This window comes from Diceros bicornis, chromosome 17 (genome assembly GCF_020826845.1).
Source record: "Diceros bicornis minor isolate mBicDic1 chromosome 17, mDicBic1.mat.cur, whole genome shotgun sequence".
NCBI lineage: Eukaryota > Metazoa > Chordata > Mammalia > Perissodactyla > Rhinocerotidae > Diceros > Diceros bicornis.
The window spans coordinates 11,626,148-11,639,996 of record NC_080756.1 but is presented as its reverse complement, the minus strand read 5'-3'; the positions used below and the strand labels follow the sequence as shown (position 1 = coordinate 11,639,996).

General features: G+C 44.7%; 1 protein-coding gene across 21 annotated transcripts in view; it reads right to left on the bottom strand.

Moving 5' to 3' along the window:
• R3HDM2 (R3H domain containing 2) overlaps positions 1 to 13,849 on the bottom strand; it is a 137,788-nt gene that overhangs the window by 16,205 nt on the left and 107,734 nt on the right. For 17 of the 21 annotated variants that reach the window (XR_009222527.1, XR_009222526.1, XM_058557852.1 and 14 more), the window contains 4 exons: positions 12,064 to 12,095; positions 7,223 to 7,455; positions 4,910 to 5,088; positions 563 to 664 (listed from right to left, as the gene is read on the bottom strand). Coding sequence is in view for 19 of the 21 variants with exons in the window: in XM_058557852.1 (XP_058413835.1) it covers positions 563 to 664; positions 4,910 to 5,088; positions 7,223 to 7,455; positions 12,064 to 12,095 (546 nt within the window). In the remaining 2 variants the exon portion in view is untranslated. The remainder of the gene's footprint in view (positions 1 to 562; positions 665 to 4,909; positions 5,089 to 7,222; positions 7,456 to 12,063; positions 12,096 to 13,849) is intronic. The other 4 variants (XM_058557844.1, XM_058557848.1, XM_058557849.1 and 1 more) reach the window with 1 other exon arrangement.

Genomic DNA, 13,849 nt, shown 5'->3' with positions numbered 1-13,849 from the left:
CTATGAGGCAAATCAGATCTTCAAAGGATTTGTAGTCAGGGTACAAACAATTTAAACAGCACGTGCTGTGCAGCAGAAGATATTTTTTATGCAAAATAACATGGTAAGATAGGAGAACATTTTAAGTTTTTACCAATGGTACAAGAGAAATCTGCAAATGGTGTTTATTTTTAAAGGAAATTATAGAGAACCATTCTGTACAGAATAGACTGGGTTCCTCAGATATGTCCAGGGAGCAGAGGAGATGAAAGATGCACATGGTAGAGGGATTAGGAGCCCAGGTTAGACCAACATCCAATTTCGCTCTCCTCCTGAAACTCAGGGGAACTCAGTGTTCCTCTCTGACTGATATTTACGCATCTCTAGATGCCTAGCGAGCTGTGATGGGGTCACTAGAATGGAGTGTAGTTCAGCCTGTTCTGGCCCCTCACAAACAAACACCTTTTAACATGGCCCTCCAAAAAAGCACAACTGCTTTGCAAGATTGTCACAGACTGACCCAGACATACCCACAGATACAGGCCACACATGGACAAGACAAAAACGGGAATGGGGTTTATACCATGTTGTACTGCTGGGGTGGAGAGACTGGCAGAAGGACTTGGGGACAGGAGCCTGGAGAGAACTGAACAGGCTGCGGAGAGGGCTGCAGAGCCGGTACTGGCTGTGGACCAGCAGAGAGCCATGTGGAAAAGGGAAGAGAAAAGGGAGGTGCGGGGAGAGGCAGGGGGCAGAGACGGGGAGGGAAAGGGAGGGGACAACAAGGTTAATCATAAAAGAAATTTCACACGAATAGCAAGGCTGCTGAGCAGGCTGGAGCTTGTGGCTTTCCCATCTCTGACAGAGAGGCACTGTCTCCTACCGAGAAGAACCGCTACACACTCTGCCCTGTTAGCCACTCAGAACTCTGCCGCCGTTGTGAGCAATCTTAGGATTCTCAGAGCCAGGGTCTGCTGCTTGATTCCAAACACAGCTTTTCCCAAAGCATTTTTCTGAACGCGCAATTCTTGGGGAGCACGATCATAACACTCCTTGAATGCCCACTTGAGAAGGGATTTCTTGCTTCTGTAGGAAGGGTCATCCAAGGTCTGGCTCAGATCTCCCTGCCACACTCCTGATTTCACACCACAGCTTTCCTGGAGGAAGTGCTCATTTACAAGGATCATCTCCCTCCAGAGGGCAGAGAGGGAAAAAAACAGCCAGTTCAAGCCTGGTTCCAGCTACCTCCTCCTGCTCCATGATTGTTCTGTGCTCCTCCAGGCTGAGGGCAGTATGAAAAATGCCCCCATAAGCAAACAGGGAGAGCTTTAGGAATAAAATATAAATAGCCTAGTTCTAGCTTTTGTTCCTTCACTCCCTTCACTAGCCTCAAGCAGGAGGATTTGTTTATTTGGAGCACGATGTGTTCTAAACCAACTAATGGGGAGTTATTTTTTTCTCTCTTCTTCCCCTCCAGCCATTTCAATCACCTCATCAGTTCTCCAGTCACAGCCCCTAGTGGTAGGAGGGGTAGGACACAGGAGAGAGGCTAGGAAGAGAGGAGGAAATAACATTTATATACATTGCTTAATTTACATATATTATCTCATTACAGCCTCACACTAAGCCTATAGGGAGATATGATAACTTGTATTTCCAGTTAAGATAGGAAGGCTCAGAGAAATTAAATCACACATCCAGGATCACACAGCTAATGTGGCCGAGCTGGGATGGGAACCTAGTTCTGCCCAACATATGTTCTTTCCACTCCACTCCAGCAATAGGAGGGGATAAAAAAGAAGTCAAACAGAATTGTATGAAGAGGTGTAGGGGACCATGGTATCGATATCCTCTCCTGCTACAGACCTCTGGGAGATCCTTTCACAGAGGGGGCTAACAGTTCCAGAGACAGAGAGTCCAGGAATTAGAAGACTCACAAAATGGAAAATATTCCTGATATCTGGATTAAATAAAATGTAAGTCATCTTGGTTACGAAAAAGTTACTGAGAATCCACTGTGTGACCTGGGAGAGATGCTGCCGTAGCCTTAAAAACAAATTTTCAGCTCTCCTGGTACACCTGTTTTCTGCAAGCCAGTGGCATTCCACATATAACTGCTGGCCAAGCTGCTCAGCATGAGCTACTGGTGCTGGCAGCTTTTAAACCCATTTTCTGTTATCCTAATCCTCTTTTTCCTCTTTAGGGAGGGCCTATTGTGCTTCAGGCCTTAGATCCCTTGGGGGAGAAGGGGCAGCCACAGGGACAGTGAAGTGGTAAAACAACTCTGCCTGTTTTCTTCACATTTGTGAGTTTTGAGTAAAAAGTGAAGAGAGAAGAAATGATGCTCTTCTCTTAGGCCTCTCCTGACTGAGGAAGGGTAGTGGTAAAGGCAGGTGTCTCAGTGCTATTTTTAAGTTACTCCACCACTCCCCTCAGCTACAGTTGTCTTCTTAGAGAGTCTCACACTCCAGAGCTAGGGAACTTCCGAAAAACCGTAGGGAAGCCAAAGACTGGCCCTGAGGAATGTGACTGCCACCTACTGGTGAATTGTGGGCTCGTCATTGTCTCTTGGATGCCTGACTGGACCCCAGGAGAGAGGCTCCTTTTCAAGAGGTCCACTCCACTTTCAGTAAATTGGGCAAAAGGGAGCCACTGGCCCTTTAACCCTCAGCCTCACCCCTTGACTTCACATATTCTGCTGATGTATGACATGAGGGCTGCTCTACAGCAGAGCCCTGCCAGAAGCGAAAGAGCATGGTTTAGCCAGCACTGTCCCCAGGCCTTAACTACCTGTTCTCAGTTTTTCTTCGAAAGGAAAACCTTTAGAGTAAGCACAGTGGGGGGTGGGGGTGTGTGTGTGCATGTGTATGTGTGTGTGGTCACTTCTTTTATCACTGCACTGTTATGTACCATTTGACAAACTGAACAATAAGTATTCTGGGGCTCAGTAACTTGAGTTTGGAGAGCCACCAGTGCTGAGAGATAAGGAAAAAGAGAAAAGAAGAAAGAAAAAGGCAGTAGGAAGAAGAAGAAAGGGATAAAGAGAGAAGGAGAAAAAGTGGAGAAGAAGAAAAAACGAAGCATACATAGCAGGGCAGGGGGCGGGTATAATATCAGCAGCTACCGTAAGTGCTTCAGGGACACCAAAACTTCACCACATTAAGATTTTTCAGTTTGGAGTCTGTGATCACAATTAACCTCAAGAATAAATTTCTGAGGGAACAGAGATCTCTATATCAAATAATGCTACCCTGTCCCCAATCTATAGGGCCTAACCTAGCACCATATTCCCTGCAGGAGATCAGTCAATACCAACTGACCCCCTGACCCTCATGATTCAGAAGCAGGGACAGAATTTGAGTAGAAGTTTGGGATTTAGGGCTGGTCACCAGGACATTCTAAAATGTTTTCAGTCCCAAACAGTTATTCTCTTTACTTATCTCTTTATTCCTCTCCCATTCTTGCTGTCTGTTTCTAGATACAGATGGAAGGAGGAGGCAGATGGAAGACTAAGAGGGAGAAAAGGGAGCAAGACTGTATTAAAATACACATGCTAGAAAACTTGGAAAAATTCTGGGACCTTGGAAAAGTCAGACATACACACACAGAAACACAGTAGGAGATAGTCAGAGGGGGAAGCACAAAGTTTACCCACTTATAGGTCTGAATTAAGACACAGACAGGGAAAATCACACACACACATGCTATGTTTCAATATGGAGTGAGGTAAGCTGATATGAAGGAGACGTAATAAGGCAGACGTGGTAGAACAAGAAAGAAGTCAGGACTATAGAGAAACTGATTTAGGGACTAAGATGAAGGACTGGAATGATTTGCGTGTGAGTTACATTCAGACACAAAGCAGGGTTTCCTTGATCTTCACTGTTTTTTATTTTAGCCTCATTTCACAGTATTTGAATGGGGTAGTACTGTGCCATTCTGGTCTTTCCACTCTGGTTTCCAGTTCCTAGGGTATTGGTACGTGGGACTTGCTTCTTGTACTATGGAAGAGATTATCTGAGGCCAAGCGGGACTAACTGAGCAGGGAGATGAGGGAGCCTGAGAGGTGAAATGAGAACTTAAACTGCAGCAGAAAAGACTGTAGACATATGGCCTTCCTGACCACCAGAGAATACTTCAGGATAAGTATGGGTCCTATTCATGAAGAGCTCTATTCATGGAAGAAAAGAATAAGTGAAGATCTCAGCACAGCTCTCCTCAGAGTATTGAGGAGACTTTGAAACCTAGAACCCTGAGGTTCCAGTTTAGAACAGGATCTGATTCTTAGGCTGATGACTTGCATGGTCTCCACAGAAGCAAAACTTTACTCAAACCCTGGTTGGTACCAACATCTACCAGTCCAGCAACAGAAGGAGAAAGAGAGAGCTCTTTTATGGTGTGGGAAACAAAGACAACACTGGGGGTTTTTGTGCCTTATGGTGTATGTTTGGCAGGGGTCTTGAGTGAGTGCTATTTCCTTTCCCTCAAACCGCTACACATGAATATGTGTTTATGGGTCAACAGTCACATGAATACATTCAGTCAGACTATGGTGGGAGCTGTAATCTTTTCAAGCTCCATATATGGATATCGTGAGCAAAAGCACCTTGCTAATTACACAGGATGTAGAGGGAGATGGGGTACAACAGAAATGTGGAATGGGATGAAAGATCCCACTGACAATTCTCAGGAGGAAAAGGAAGACATATAAAGAAAAAAAATCCCAGGCTGACTCTACTAAGAGCACTTTGGCTAAACCTTTGCCCTTACTCTTCTCTCCCCACAACTAACAAACGAGAAATGGAGGAGGGAGTGGCATGTCTCCAAAAACAGATCTTTCCTGCCACCCACAGCACAAGAGACATGACTGTGCTTCCAGGGCTTACTTAAATCAGAACGGAGGGGGCTCTGGCACTGAGTGGTGACTCACCTGTGAGATCATGTGATTATTCAAGGGTGTCTGTTGCTGAGGCGTGGGTGGGAGAACAGGAAGTTGCTGTTGCTGCTGCTGCTGCTGCTGCTGCTGCTGGGCAGTACAAGGGAGAAGGCCCCGGACAGACTGGGATGAGGTGACCTGGCTGCACACTTCAGGGGCACCTAGCACCATACCTAAGGCAAAGAGGAGACCCACCAAGAGTTGTAAGCACAAGCCATGAACACCCCACCCCTGGAGGCCCAGCTGCAGGGCTCAACTCTTTCCTTGCCCTTTCTCCTCACTCCCCTTCTGTTCACTCCTCCACTGTCTTAGGAAGATCCATGCGTTAGCAAAGATGCATTTCAGCTGCCCTGCTGATGGGAGTCCTCATCTAAGCAGGTTTCTGCTCTCCAGGGACAGTAACCACCTTGACTGTCAATGTTTGGTTCGGGAATTGAACAAAATGTGAGGCTGCTAAGGCACCTCCCCTGAAGTACCTAGAATCTGTCCATCATGATTAGACAGCTGAAAACATGAATGTTTGCTTCCTGGGAAAACACAAATTCCTAGTCCCTCAAGAGACTTGTCTTCTCTTTGATTTCTTCTCAACTTGCAGCATCTCATAAAAGTTGCTGAGAAGGCAGTCTTGCCTCTCCAAGCACATGCCTGTGCACACACATACACACCACCTTCACCCAACTATTTTTCCCTCTTCTAGGCTCTCCAAGTCATACACGCATTCAGGTAAAATGCTTTTACTGAATATCTACTATAAGCCAAGCATTGTATAATGAACTGAGGAAACAAAGGTGAAGGGAACACAGTCCTTGCTCTTAAGCAGCACAGAATTCTGACAGGAGATGGACAGCCACACAATGATTACAATCTGATAAGGATAAGGGATGCATCAGTGATATGAACAAAGTTGTGTGAAAGCAAAGTGAGGTAGCAATAACTCTTGGGAGGGAAGGATTTAAAAAGGAAGTGGCATTGGGGCCAGCCCGGTAGTGCAAGTGGTTAAGTGCGCGCGCTCTGGTGCGGGGGCCCAGGGTTCGCCAGTTCGGATCCCGGGCATGCACTGACGCACCGCCTGGCAAGCCACGCTGTGGCGGCGTCCCATATAAAGTGGAGGAAGATGGGCATGGATGTTAGCCCAGGGCCAGTCTTTCTCAGCAAAAAGAGGAGGATTGGCAGATGTTAGCTCTGGGCCGATCCTCCTCACAAAAAAAAAAAAAAAAAAAAAAAAGAAGTGGCAGGAGACATGGATTTGAAGGATGAATAGAAGGCTTGTCGGCCTGAGAGGGGACATTTTCAAGAAACGGCTGGCGGGCCAGAGGGTGGCTATCTGGAAATGAGACTGAGACGGCACATGAGAGTCAGGAAGCTATGCTATATTAAGTAACTTGGATTATGCAGGGAATGCAGAAATGTGAACGTTTTATAAGAGCACTGACGTGACTAGATCTATGCTTTAGATTGGTAAACTGGCTCTGAAAAGGGCTGAGGATGGAGCATGGAAACCAGCTTGGAGGTCAGTGACATAATTAAAGAAAAGAAGATACGGGCCTGGGTAAAGGCAGAGGCAGTGGGGTTAGAAAGGAGTTAACAGAGAAGGGCAGCAGAGACTTAAGAGTCAGAGACAAAATCTTCACCACTATTGATTTCTTCTGAGGACAAGACTACAGAACTCCTGGGATGAGAGTCAAGCACTTCAGAGGCAGGAGGATGGTGAAATAGAGGCCCACTGGGTATACAGAGCTAAATAGCCCTCTGCTAAGAGTCCAACAGGAATAGATGGAAAAGGTTACACAGCAGTTCAGAAGAGCTGAAGGGTGGTTACAGGGCTGGCATGTGGAACAAATGCTCCTTCTCAGTGACTGGTTTCAGAGAAGCAGCTACAGCAGTATCTCTGGGAGTTCTGGCCTAATGGCTGCTACCAATTAATTACAAACAGCGAAACTTTAAGGGTTCTCTCTGCTCTACAAACTGTCTTTATAATTTCAGAGGCCACAGAATGAAAGCAGCTATCATTCTCATCTAAGTATATAACCTGAACCTGGGCTGATAGCGATGTCACATCTCAGTCAGAGATTGGATAAAATAATCTAATCCCAATCAGTTTTTTTCAATTAGAAAAGAAGGTTTGAAAGAAAATCAGAGAGGGGACTCAGAAGGACAACAGATCCAAGAAATCAAATTTCCCCTACGTTAGGTTTCTACGGCACTATATTGGGATAAGTGTATTGTTAAAATTAACTATCAGTGATGTTTTGTAGAAGACAAGCAAGAAATGAAGGGCATGACACGGAAGGAGAGAAGCTGTGGTACCTGGCCTGGAGCTCCTCCCTGCACTGCCACCTTTACTGCTCCCGATGCTGTCACCTCGGGTGAGGATAGAGATTCCACTGAAGCTGCTGGCTTTGGTGACAGGGGGCCGCATGCTCCGGACAGAGCCATCAGAGTCCGTGCTGCTCCAAGGCCGTGGCTCCAGGGATTTGAGTTCGCTGTCTGTGCTGCTCTGGCGGCTGCTTGAGGTGCGGCTCAGCCCCTCACGGTTCCCCCTGCAGAGACCACAGTGGTCAGAGCACCCCTCACCTACCACTTCAGCAGAAGGGCTAGGAGAGAGTTCATTTCTATTCTTTTAATAACAAAGAAAGGGTGAGGGTTGTGGGGAGGATGGACACTGCCTTCTTGTTAGTTGGCTGGCCAACCAAGACTTGATGGGAGCAGACAGAACAAGATCCAGTACAGTAACAAAGAGCACAGAGGCAAATCTGGAAGACAGTGCACTGGCAACTAATTCAATACATCAGACCAGAGGTGGATGGGAAACCACATACATGATGCTGAGATTGGCTGTGGTCTCTTCCCCACCTCCCTGCAGGGATCCCACACATGCAGGAAATAGTGGGGAGCAGAGGGGTACCAGCTCCTTCTGGGAGTTCTTAAAACAAAAGGACTCCTAGAAGTTACTATTGCTAGAGGGCAGGAGTAGCCAATGACATGGATAAATCCTATAACAGGTCTTCCACATAACACATGTCTAAGCAGCAGAGGTGCTGCTGATGGCCACTTTTCCAGGGGTGAGAAGACGAGTATAGTAGACTAAAGGGGCACTCTGGAAAACTCAGTCTGATGGTCCGGAATTGACCCAACCTGTTTTGTGGAAGTTCTGTGTTGGTATCTTGGAACAATTGGTTCCAAAGTCTCTATGGGCTGAAGTCCTCAGCATGATCAAGCAATCCCTGGGACCCAGGATGGCAAGGAGCAGGGGACTGACTGTGCCTAGCTGCCTCCATATTAATAACCCTATTGTCCTAGATAAGGCATAAGACTACTGAGAAAAGGAATTCATCCTCTCTTATTTTGCTCTGGAAACATCAGGGTTACCCTGATGCTATAACCACTGCCTGTGATTATAAATAGCTGTACTCCTCAAGATAGACAAGGTTGGCCTGAAAACCCTAAGTCTTGTTGAGCTCTTACTGCTTCTTAATCAATAAGCAACCAAGAAGCAGAAATTTTCCTTTTATATCCCCCACCCCCAATGACTAATGACCTGAGGAAACAAAATGACAGTAATTACAAAGATTTTGGTATGTATACTGGGTGGCAACTGAGCAAAAATCACAGTGGCTTGGGCTCCCTCCTGTTCACCTTCCCACCTAAAGCAAATAGAAAACTCTATCCCAATCCTCTTAGCTTCAAAGACACTAGGCTCAGAGTTATTCTAATAAAGAAAGGTATTTTTCTTAAGGGGGTAATGTTAAAGAAAATACCTTTCTTTATTAGAATATCTGCTCCAAGGGTACTGTAGGGAAAATGGGCAAAATATATGCTAGGGCTACTATTGTAGTTTTTAGCCAAGCCAATCATGGAGGGCTAAGAACACACTGGCACAGCTAGTTAGGGACATGCTAATTCTTCTTTGAATCCCAAGTAGATGTATATATAAATCTCTAACTAACAGCTTCTCTCTACATAGTTAGAATAGAGGACTGGAAAATATTCCTGTTCCCCCACAAATTACCCCTTTCTCTTGGGGATATCAAAAGTACAATGGGAAATAAGAAAGAAGTATAAATCAGGGACTCTCCAGGAACAGAACCAGACCTTAAGTGAGAGCCAACAGCTCTGTCTCAGTGGACAAAGGCAAGTCTACTGAGAGGACTCAACAAAGATGTGTGTCTTTGTGGGGTATGGGATACAGCAGTGGCAATGGATAAGGCTGCTCATTAGAAATTAGAGCTTGAATTTTGCAAGACAAGTCCTAATGGCCTTTTATACCTAAATCAAACACTCTGCTACCTATTAGGGCAGTTCTGCCATTTACTTTCTCTTTCTATCAGAGGTACACAGTGAATGAGTCAACTTTACACCAAATACCCTGGGAAGCTTGAGCCAAAGTGGCAGTACTTCTGTACTCATCCAATTTCCCCAAGACAGTGATGACCAAGTGCTCAAAATGTGGATTGTCTGATGATCTTCTGACTAACCTGGGTTAGTACACTACCCTCCTGAAAGTTAGAGAATCTAAGTTGAGTCTTGGCCAGGAAAGAAATCAGTTTTTCTTCTCTACAACTAAACCTAATCTCTAGTTGTGTCTTTACACTTCACTAAAAATAAGGCAATTAGGGAAAGCTACTAGACTCAACTCTGAGCACTGGATTGGGTTGTATGAGTTGGAGAGATGGGGGTGAAGGGCAGAGAACATTCATACTTCACACTCCTGTGAAATCAGAGCTAACTCAGTTTTTGCAAGTAGATTTAGTGCTGGTGAAAAGTCCAGTTTATTGGGTCTGGGCAGTGGGTAGAGAGGCCTGTGGAAGACGTGGCAATAAATATCAGTAAGCCTCACTGTAGCTTATTTATCAGTGGAGTAGAATCTTCCAAAGAACTGGGAAGTTGCCATAGTTACTGCCAGTATGGATGATGGAATCTGGTGTATTGGTATTTGTTTCACAAACTTGGGAAGAGAGGTATAAAGCAGCTCGAGAAGATCAGCTTCTACTCATTAGAGTTCTGGACTAGTACTCAAATAGAGGAAGAAGTTACCCCCTTAAGAGTCCCTGGAGCTGCATTTTAGATGACAGATCTTTAATCAAAACTCAGTATGGAAAGCAGCAGCTTAAAAGGAGGTCTGGATAGGAGAGGGCTGCACCTGCTCACTAGATCCTTCAAGCTATTATCTGCACAGTTTGATGTAGTTTGATGCTCCACAGCACTAATAAGGGCATCATTCCTAGCAGAAAATGTGAATTATGGCCCCGAAAGAACACTACTCAGAGAGAAAGGGGTGATGTTTGTAGACAGCCGGTGTGGTGTGGTGAAAAGAATACTGGACAAAGAGTCAGTCCCAGTTTTGCCACTAATACCACGTAAACTTGGGTTAGCCACTAATCTCTCTGCTTTTGTTTTCTTACATGTAAACCAGCTTACCAAATCAGAACATTGAGAGGATTGAATCAGAAACAGTATACTTTGGCGACCATAAAGCACTGTGCATTAAGTCACACATAAGAGTTAGTTTAAAACTCCTGTTCATTATAGGTGTTCTGGGATGATTTAAGACCCTAAAGTGTACAGTATGGAATGGGAATTTTTTTTTTTTCTTTTTAGAAAGGGGAACTGCTTTATCTTGACCACCACGAACAATGCAGAGCCCTCTCTGCCTGGGGCTTTCATATAATTTTATTTATTTATTTATTTTTCCCCCAAAGCCCCAGTAGATAGTTGTATGTCATAGTTGCACATCCTTCTAGTTGCTGTACGCGGGACATAGTTGCACATCCTTCTAGTTGCTGTACGCGGGACGCGGCCTCAGCATGGCTGGACAAGCGGTGCGTCGGTGCGCGCCCGGGATCCGAACCCCGGGCTGCCAGCAGCGGAGCGCGCGCACTTAACCGCTAAGCCACAGGGCCGGCCCCTGCCTGGGGCTTTCAGATGGACCTCAGGACGGGGAGGTCTAGGAAAAGTTCAGAGATAAGGAAAGGGAGATAAATCCTCCATCCCAAGAATGGAAAATCTCGCTATCCCAATTTCCATATGGTTTGACTGGCTTTAGAAAGGACAATAGGGAAGGGACAACTGAAGTCCTGGGAATGAGGGCTTTAACTAATCTGAGTTAGTCAGTTCTTATCAAGTTTAGGATTCAAAAAGAGAAGCCCTTTGGAAAGGGTTAGACCTGAATTCTAGTATTAAATACTCAGGTTTTCTGTACTCTGTAAGTTTTTCTACTGGTAAAATGGGAAGAACATACTTAAAATGAGTTGGTGCCAGGATATGGTCCTAAAGCAGTGCTTCTCTCACCACTGCCTTGTATAATCCTCTGGGGTGGGACTGAGAGGCTGAAATGAAAGGGAGATTCTCATGACTACTTTGTTGAAAATGGAGAATATTAGGTACTGGAGAAGTTAATACAGCAGCTTTCACCAACATTAAGAGCAAGTCATGGACAATCATAAAAACGACATGCTCTAAGTCCCTGCTAAGGCAGACAGGTCCTTTCTGAGGTCATCTTACCTATTACATTGTCCCAAAGAGAAAACTACATAGACAGAGGTGTTCGTATGTGTTTTTATATGTGTGTGTGTACCATTCTTTCTGAAAGATACAAAACATTCTCCCTGCTGTGTGAGGGATAAGCTCTTTACGTATTTCCATAGATTCAGAAAGGTAGCCAGAAGATACCCATTCTTTTACTTTAATATAAATATATGTTGAAATCCTCCAAAAATGCCCAATTCCAGCAAACTTCTGGGAGGGAGCAGTACCTATCCCTATTTGGTCCCCCCTTCACCTATCCAGGACTTAAAATGAAGTTAGAAACAATCAAGTCATTGAGCAGGAGCCTTTTTTTTTTAAATGGGGAAAAATATCCAATGTTGCAAAAACCACAAATTGAATTATTCCACAAGCAGCCATGCATGGAGCAAACTCACTCCACTGGAAAGATTACAGCAAAACAAAATAAAATTTAAAAAAAAACAAGGAGGGATATAGATCACACAGAGGTACCTAAAAATCTGCCTTCTCTTGTGAGAGCTAGAAGAAAAGGCTTCTTTGGAGAGTCTGTTGGTTAACATCAAAGAAAAGCATCATTACAGGATTATATTAACCTCACTGAAAAAGCTCAATGAGAAGCAGGGAACATGCTAAGTGGTACTAACCTGATGTCATTTAGATATCCGTTCTGGCCAGTCTAGGTGAGGGGGAGAAAATGGAAAATAACTTATAAGAAAACAGCATGGCATAACCAAAAAGGGTGTCCATGATGCTATGAATACCCAAGGTCCTCAAACCAAGCTCACCCCCCAACAGGGAGAGACGGAGCAGGGACAGGATGACCCACACCCTCATACCCAATCGGACTTCTCACCTTAATGGGAAAAAGCATTTGACGTTTTTAGCCTTCCCACAGAGTGTTTAAAAAGAGAGGCTGATAAAGCAGGAATGTGGAAAGGAGGAAGAGGAAAGTATTAACCTCACTATTATTTCCTTTTTAGCTCTCAATTTATTCTCTCTAGAGGTAAGCTGAGCATAGTAATTGGTGTGCTTGGTTCTTAAGAGTGTGTTCAAAGGAAGGAAAAAGGGAGACAAGAGAAAGAAATTTAGTGTTTTGGGAAATCATCCTCAATGACTATTCCATTTGTCTTCTACACTGGCCAAAATGAAAGACATTCTGACCTGAGACCCAAGGAGAGTAAGAAACTGGGGAAGCAGGTACTTTTCAGAGCCTAGAAAAAGTGAGAAAATTAAAAGCCTGAAACATTCCTTTTGAGGAGCATTTCCTGACAAAGCCACCGAGCTGAATGAAGTGAGCATTATGGTGGACTCCCAAGCCTTAAGAAAAGGTACCAAGAGTGTCCAGCTGCTGAGCCGAGAGGGCTCCGCGCAAAGCAGAGCCTGTGTGGGCAGCCTTCCCAATGCACAGCTCAGGCTCCAGAGAAGGCTGCGGCAGCAGCATTTCCATCCAAACACCCTTCTTGCCACTTCCCTTTCTTTTTGGCCTGCCTCTTCCTCCCCTGCACCCCAACCTACAACTCTACCCTTAATCAGCTCCCTTTGACTGGCCAGGTTCCTCTCCACATAAGACTCTTTGGAAATACGGTAGGCTTTGGCCATTTTTCCTTGTCTAGACCTTCTGAGATTCCTGATGCCTCTACCACAGCAAGAGTTAGGAAGTGCTGAAATGAAAAGTGATAAATCCACAAGGATTTAACAAGGAATACATATATTAGTAGAGGCTTCAGAGACTAGAAATCAGGAGGAAAAGGAGAGAAGAGCTAACTTTGACTTTGTTATGGTTGTAGGTAGATATATTCCATTGTTGTTCATAATTAGCCCCAATACTCGATTAAAGGTTGTTTGTGCTTTCAGAATATCTATGACTTTGCTAATGGCTGGCATGGTGGGAAAGTCATTTTCCATGTGTCAGTGAAGCAGATAGCTACCCTATGATGTCACTGGTACTTCTTAATCTAAAGAGCCTGGAGCAGAGCAAGCTATTGAGAAGTGGTTTTTTCTAGAGGTTAAGAGCATGGACTCTGGAGCCAGACTGCCTGAATTCAAATACCAGCTCTTTCACTAACTATCAGTGTGATTCTAGGTTACTTAACCTCTCTATGCCTCAGTCCCTCATTTATAAAATGAGGAAAATAATGGAACCTACTTCATAGGCCTAGTGTGAAGATTAAATAAATGAATTTATGCAAAATGCTGAGAACAGTGTCTGAAAGATAGTAAGCACTCTATAAATGTTTGCTATTATCATTCACCAACCTGCTCTGTCCACAATTTAGGGTCATCACTGGTCAGAGTCATGTACAAATGACCTCTCTCCTGTCATTCCACCCAACTGGTTTGCAGGTAAAGGCAGAGAACCCTCTTCAGGCTACAGTTGGATAATTTGGAGGACAGATTTTTCTGATTCAGAATGGAAGTCTATATAACAGA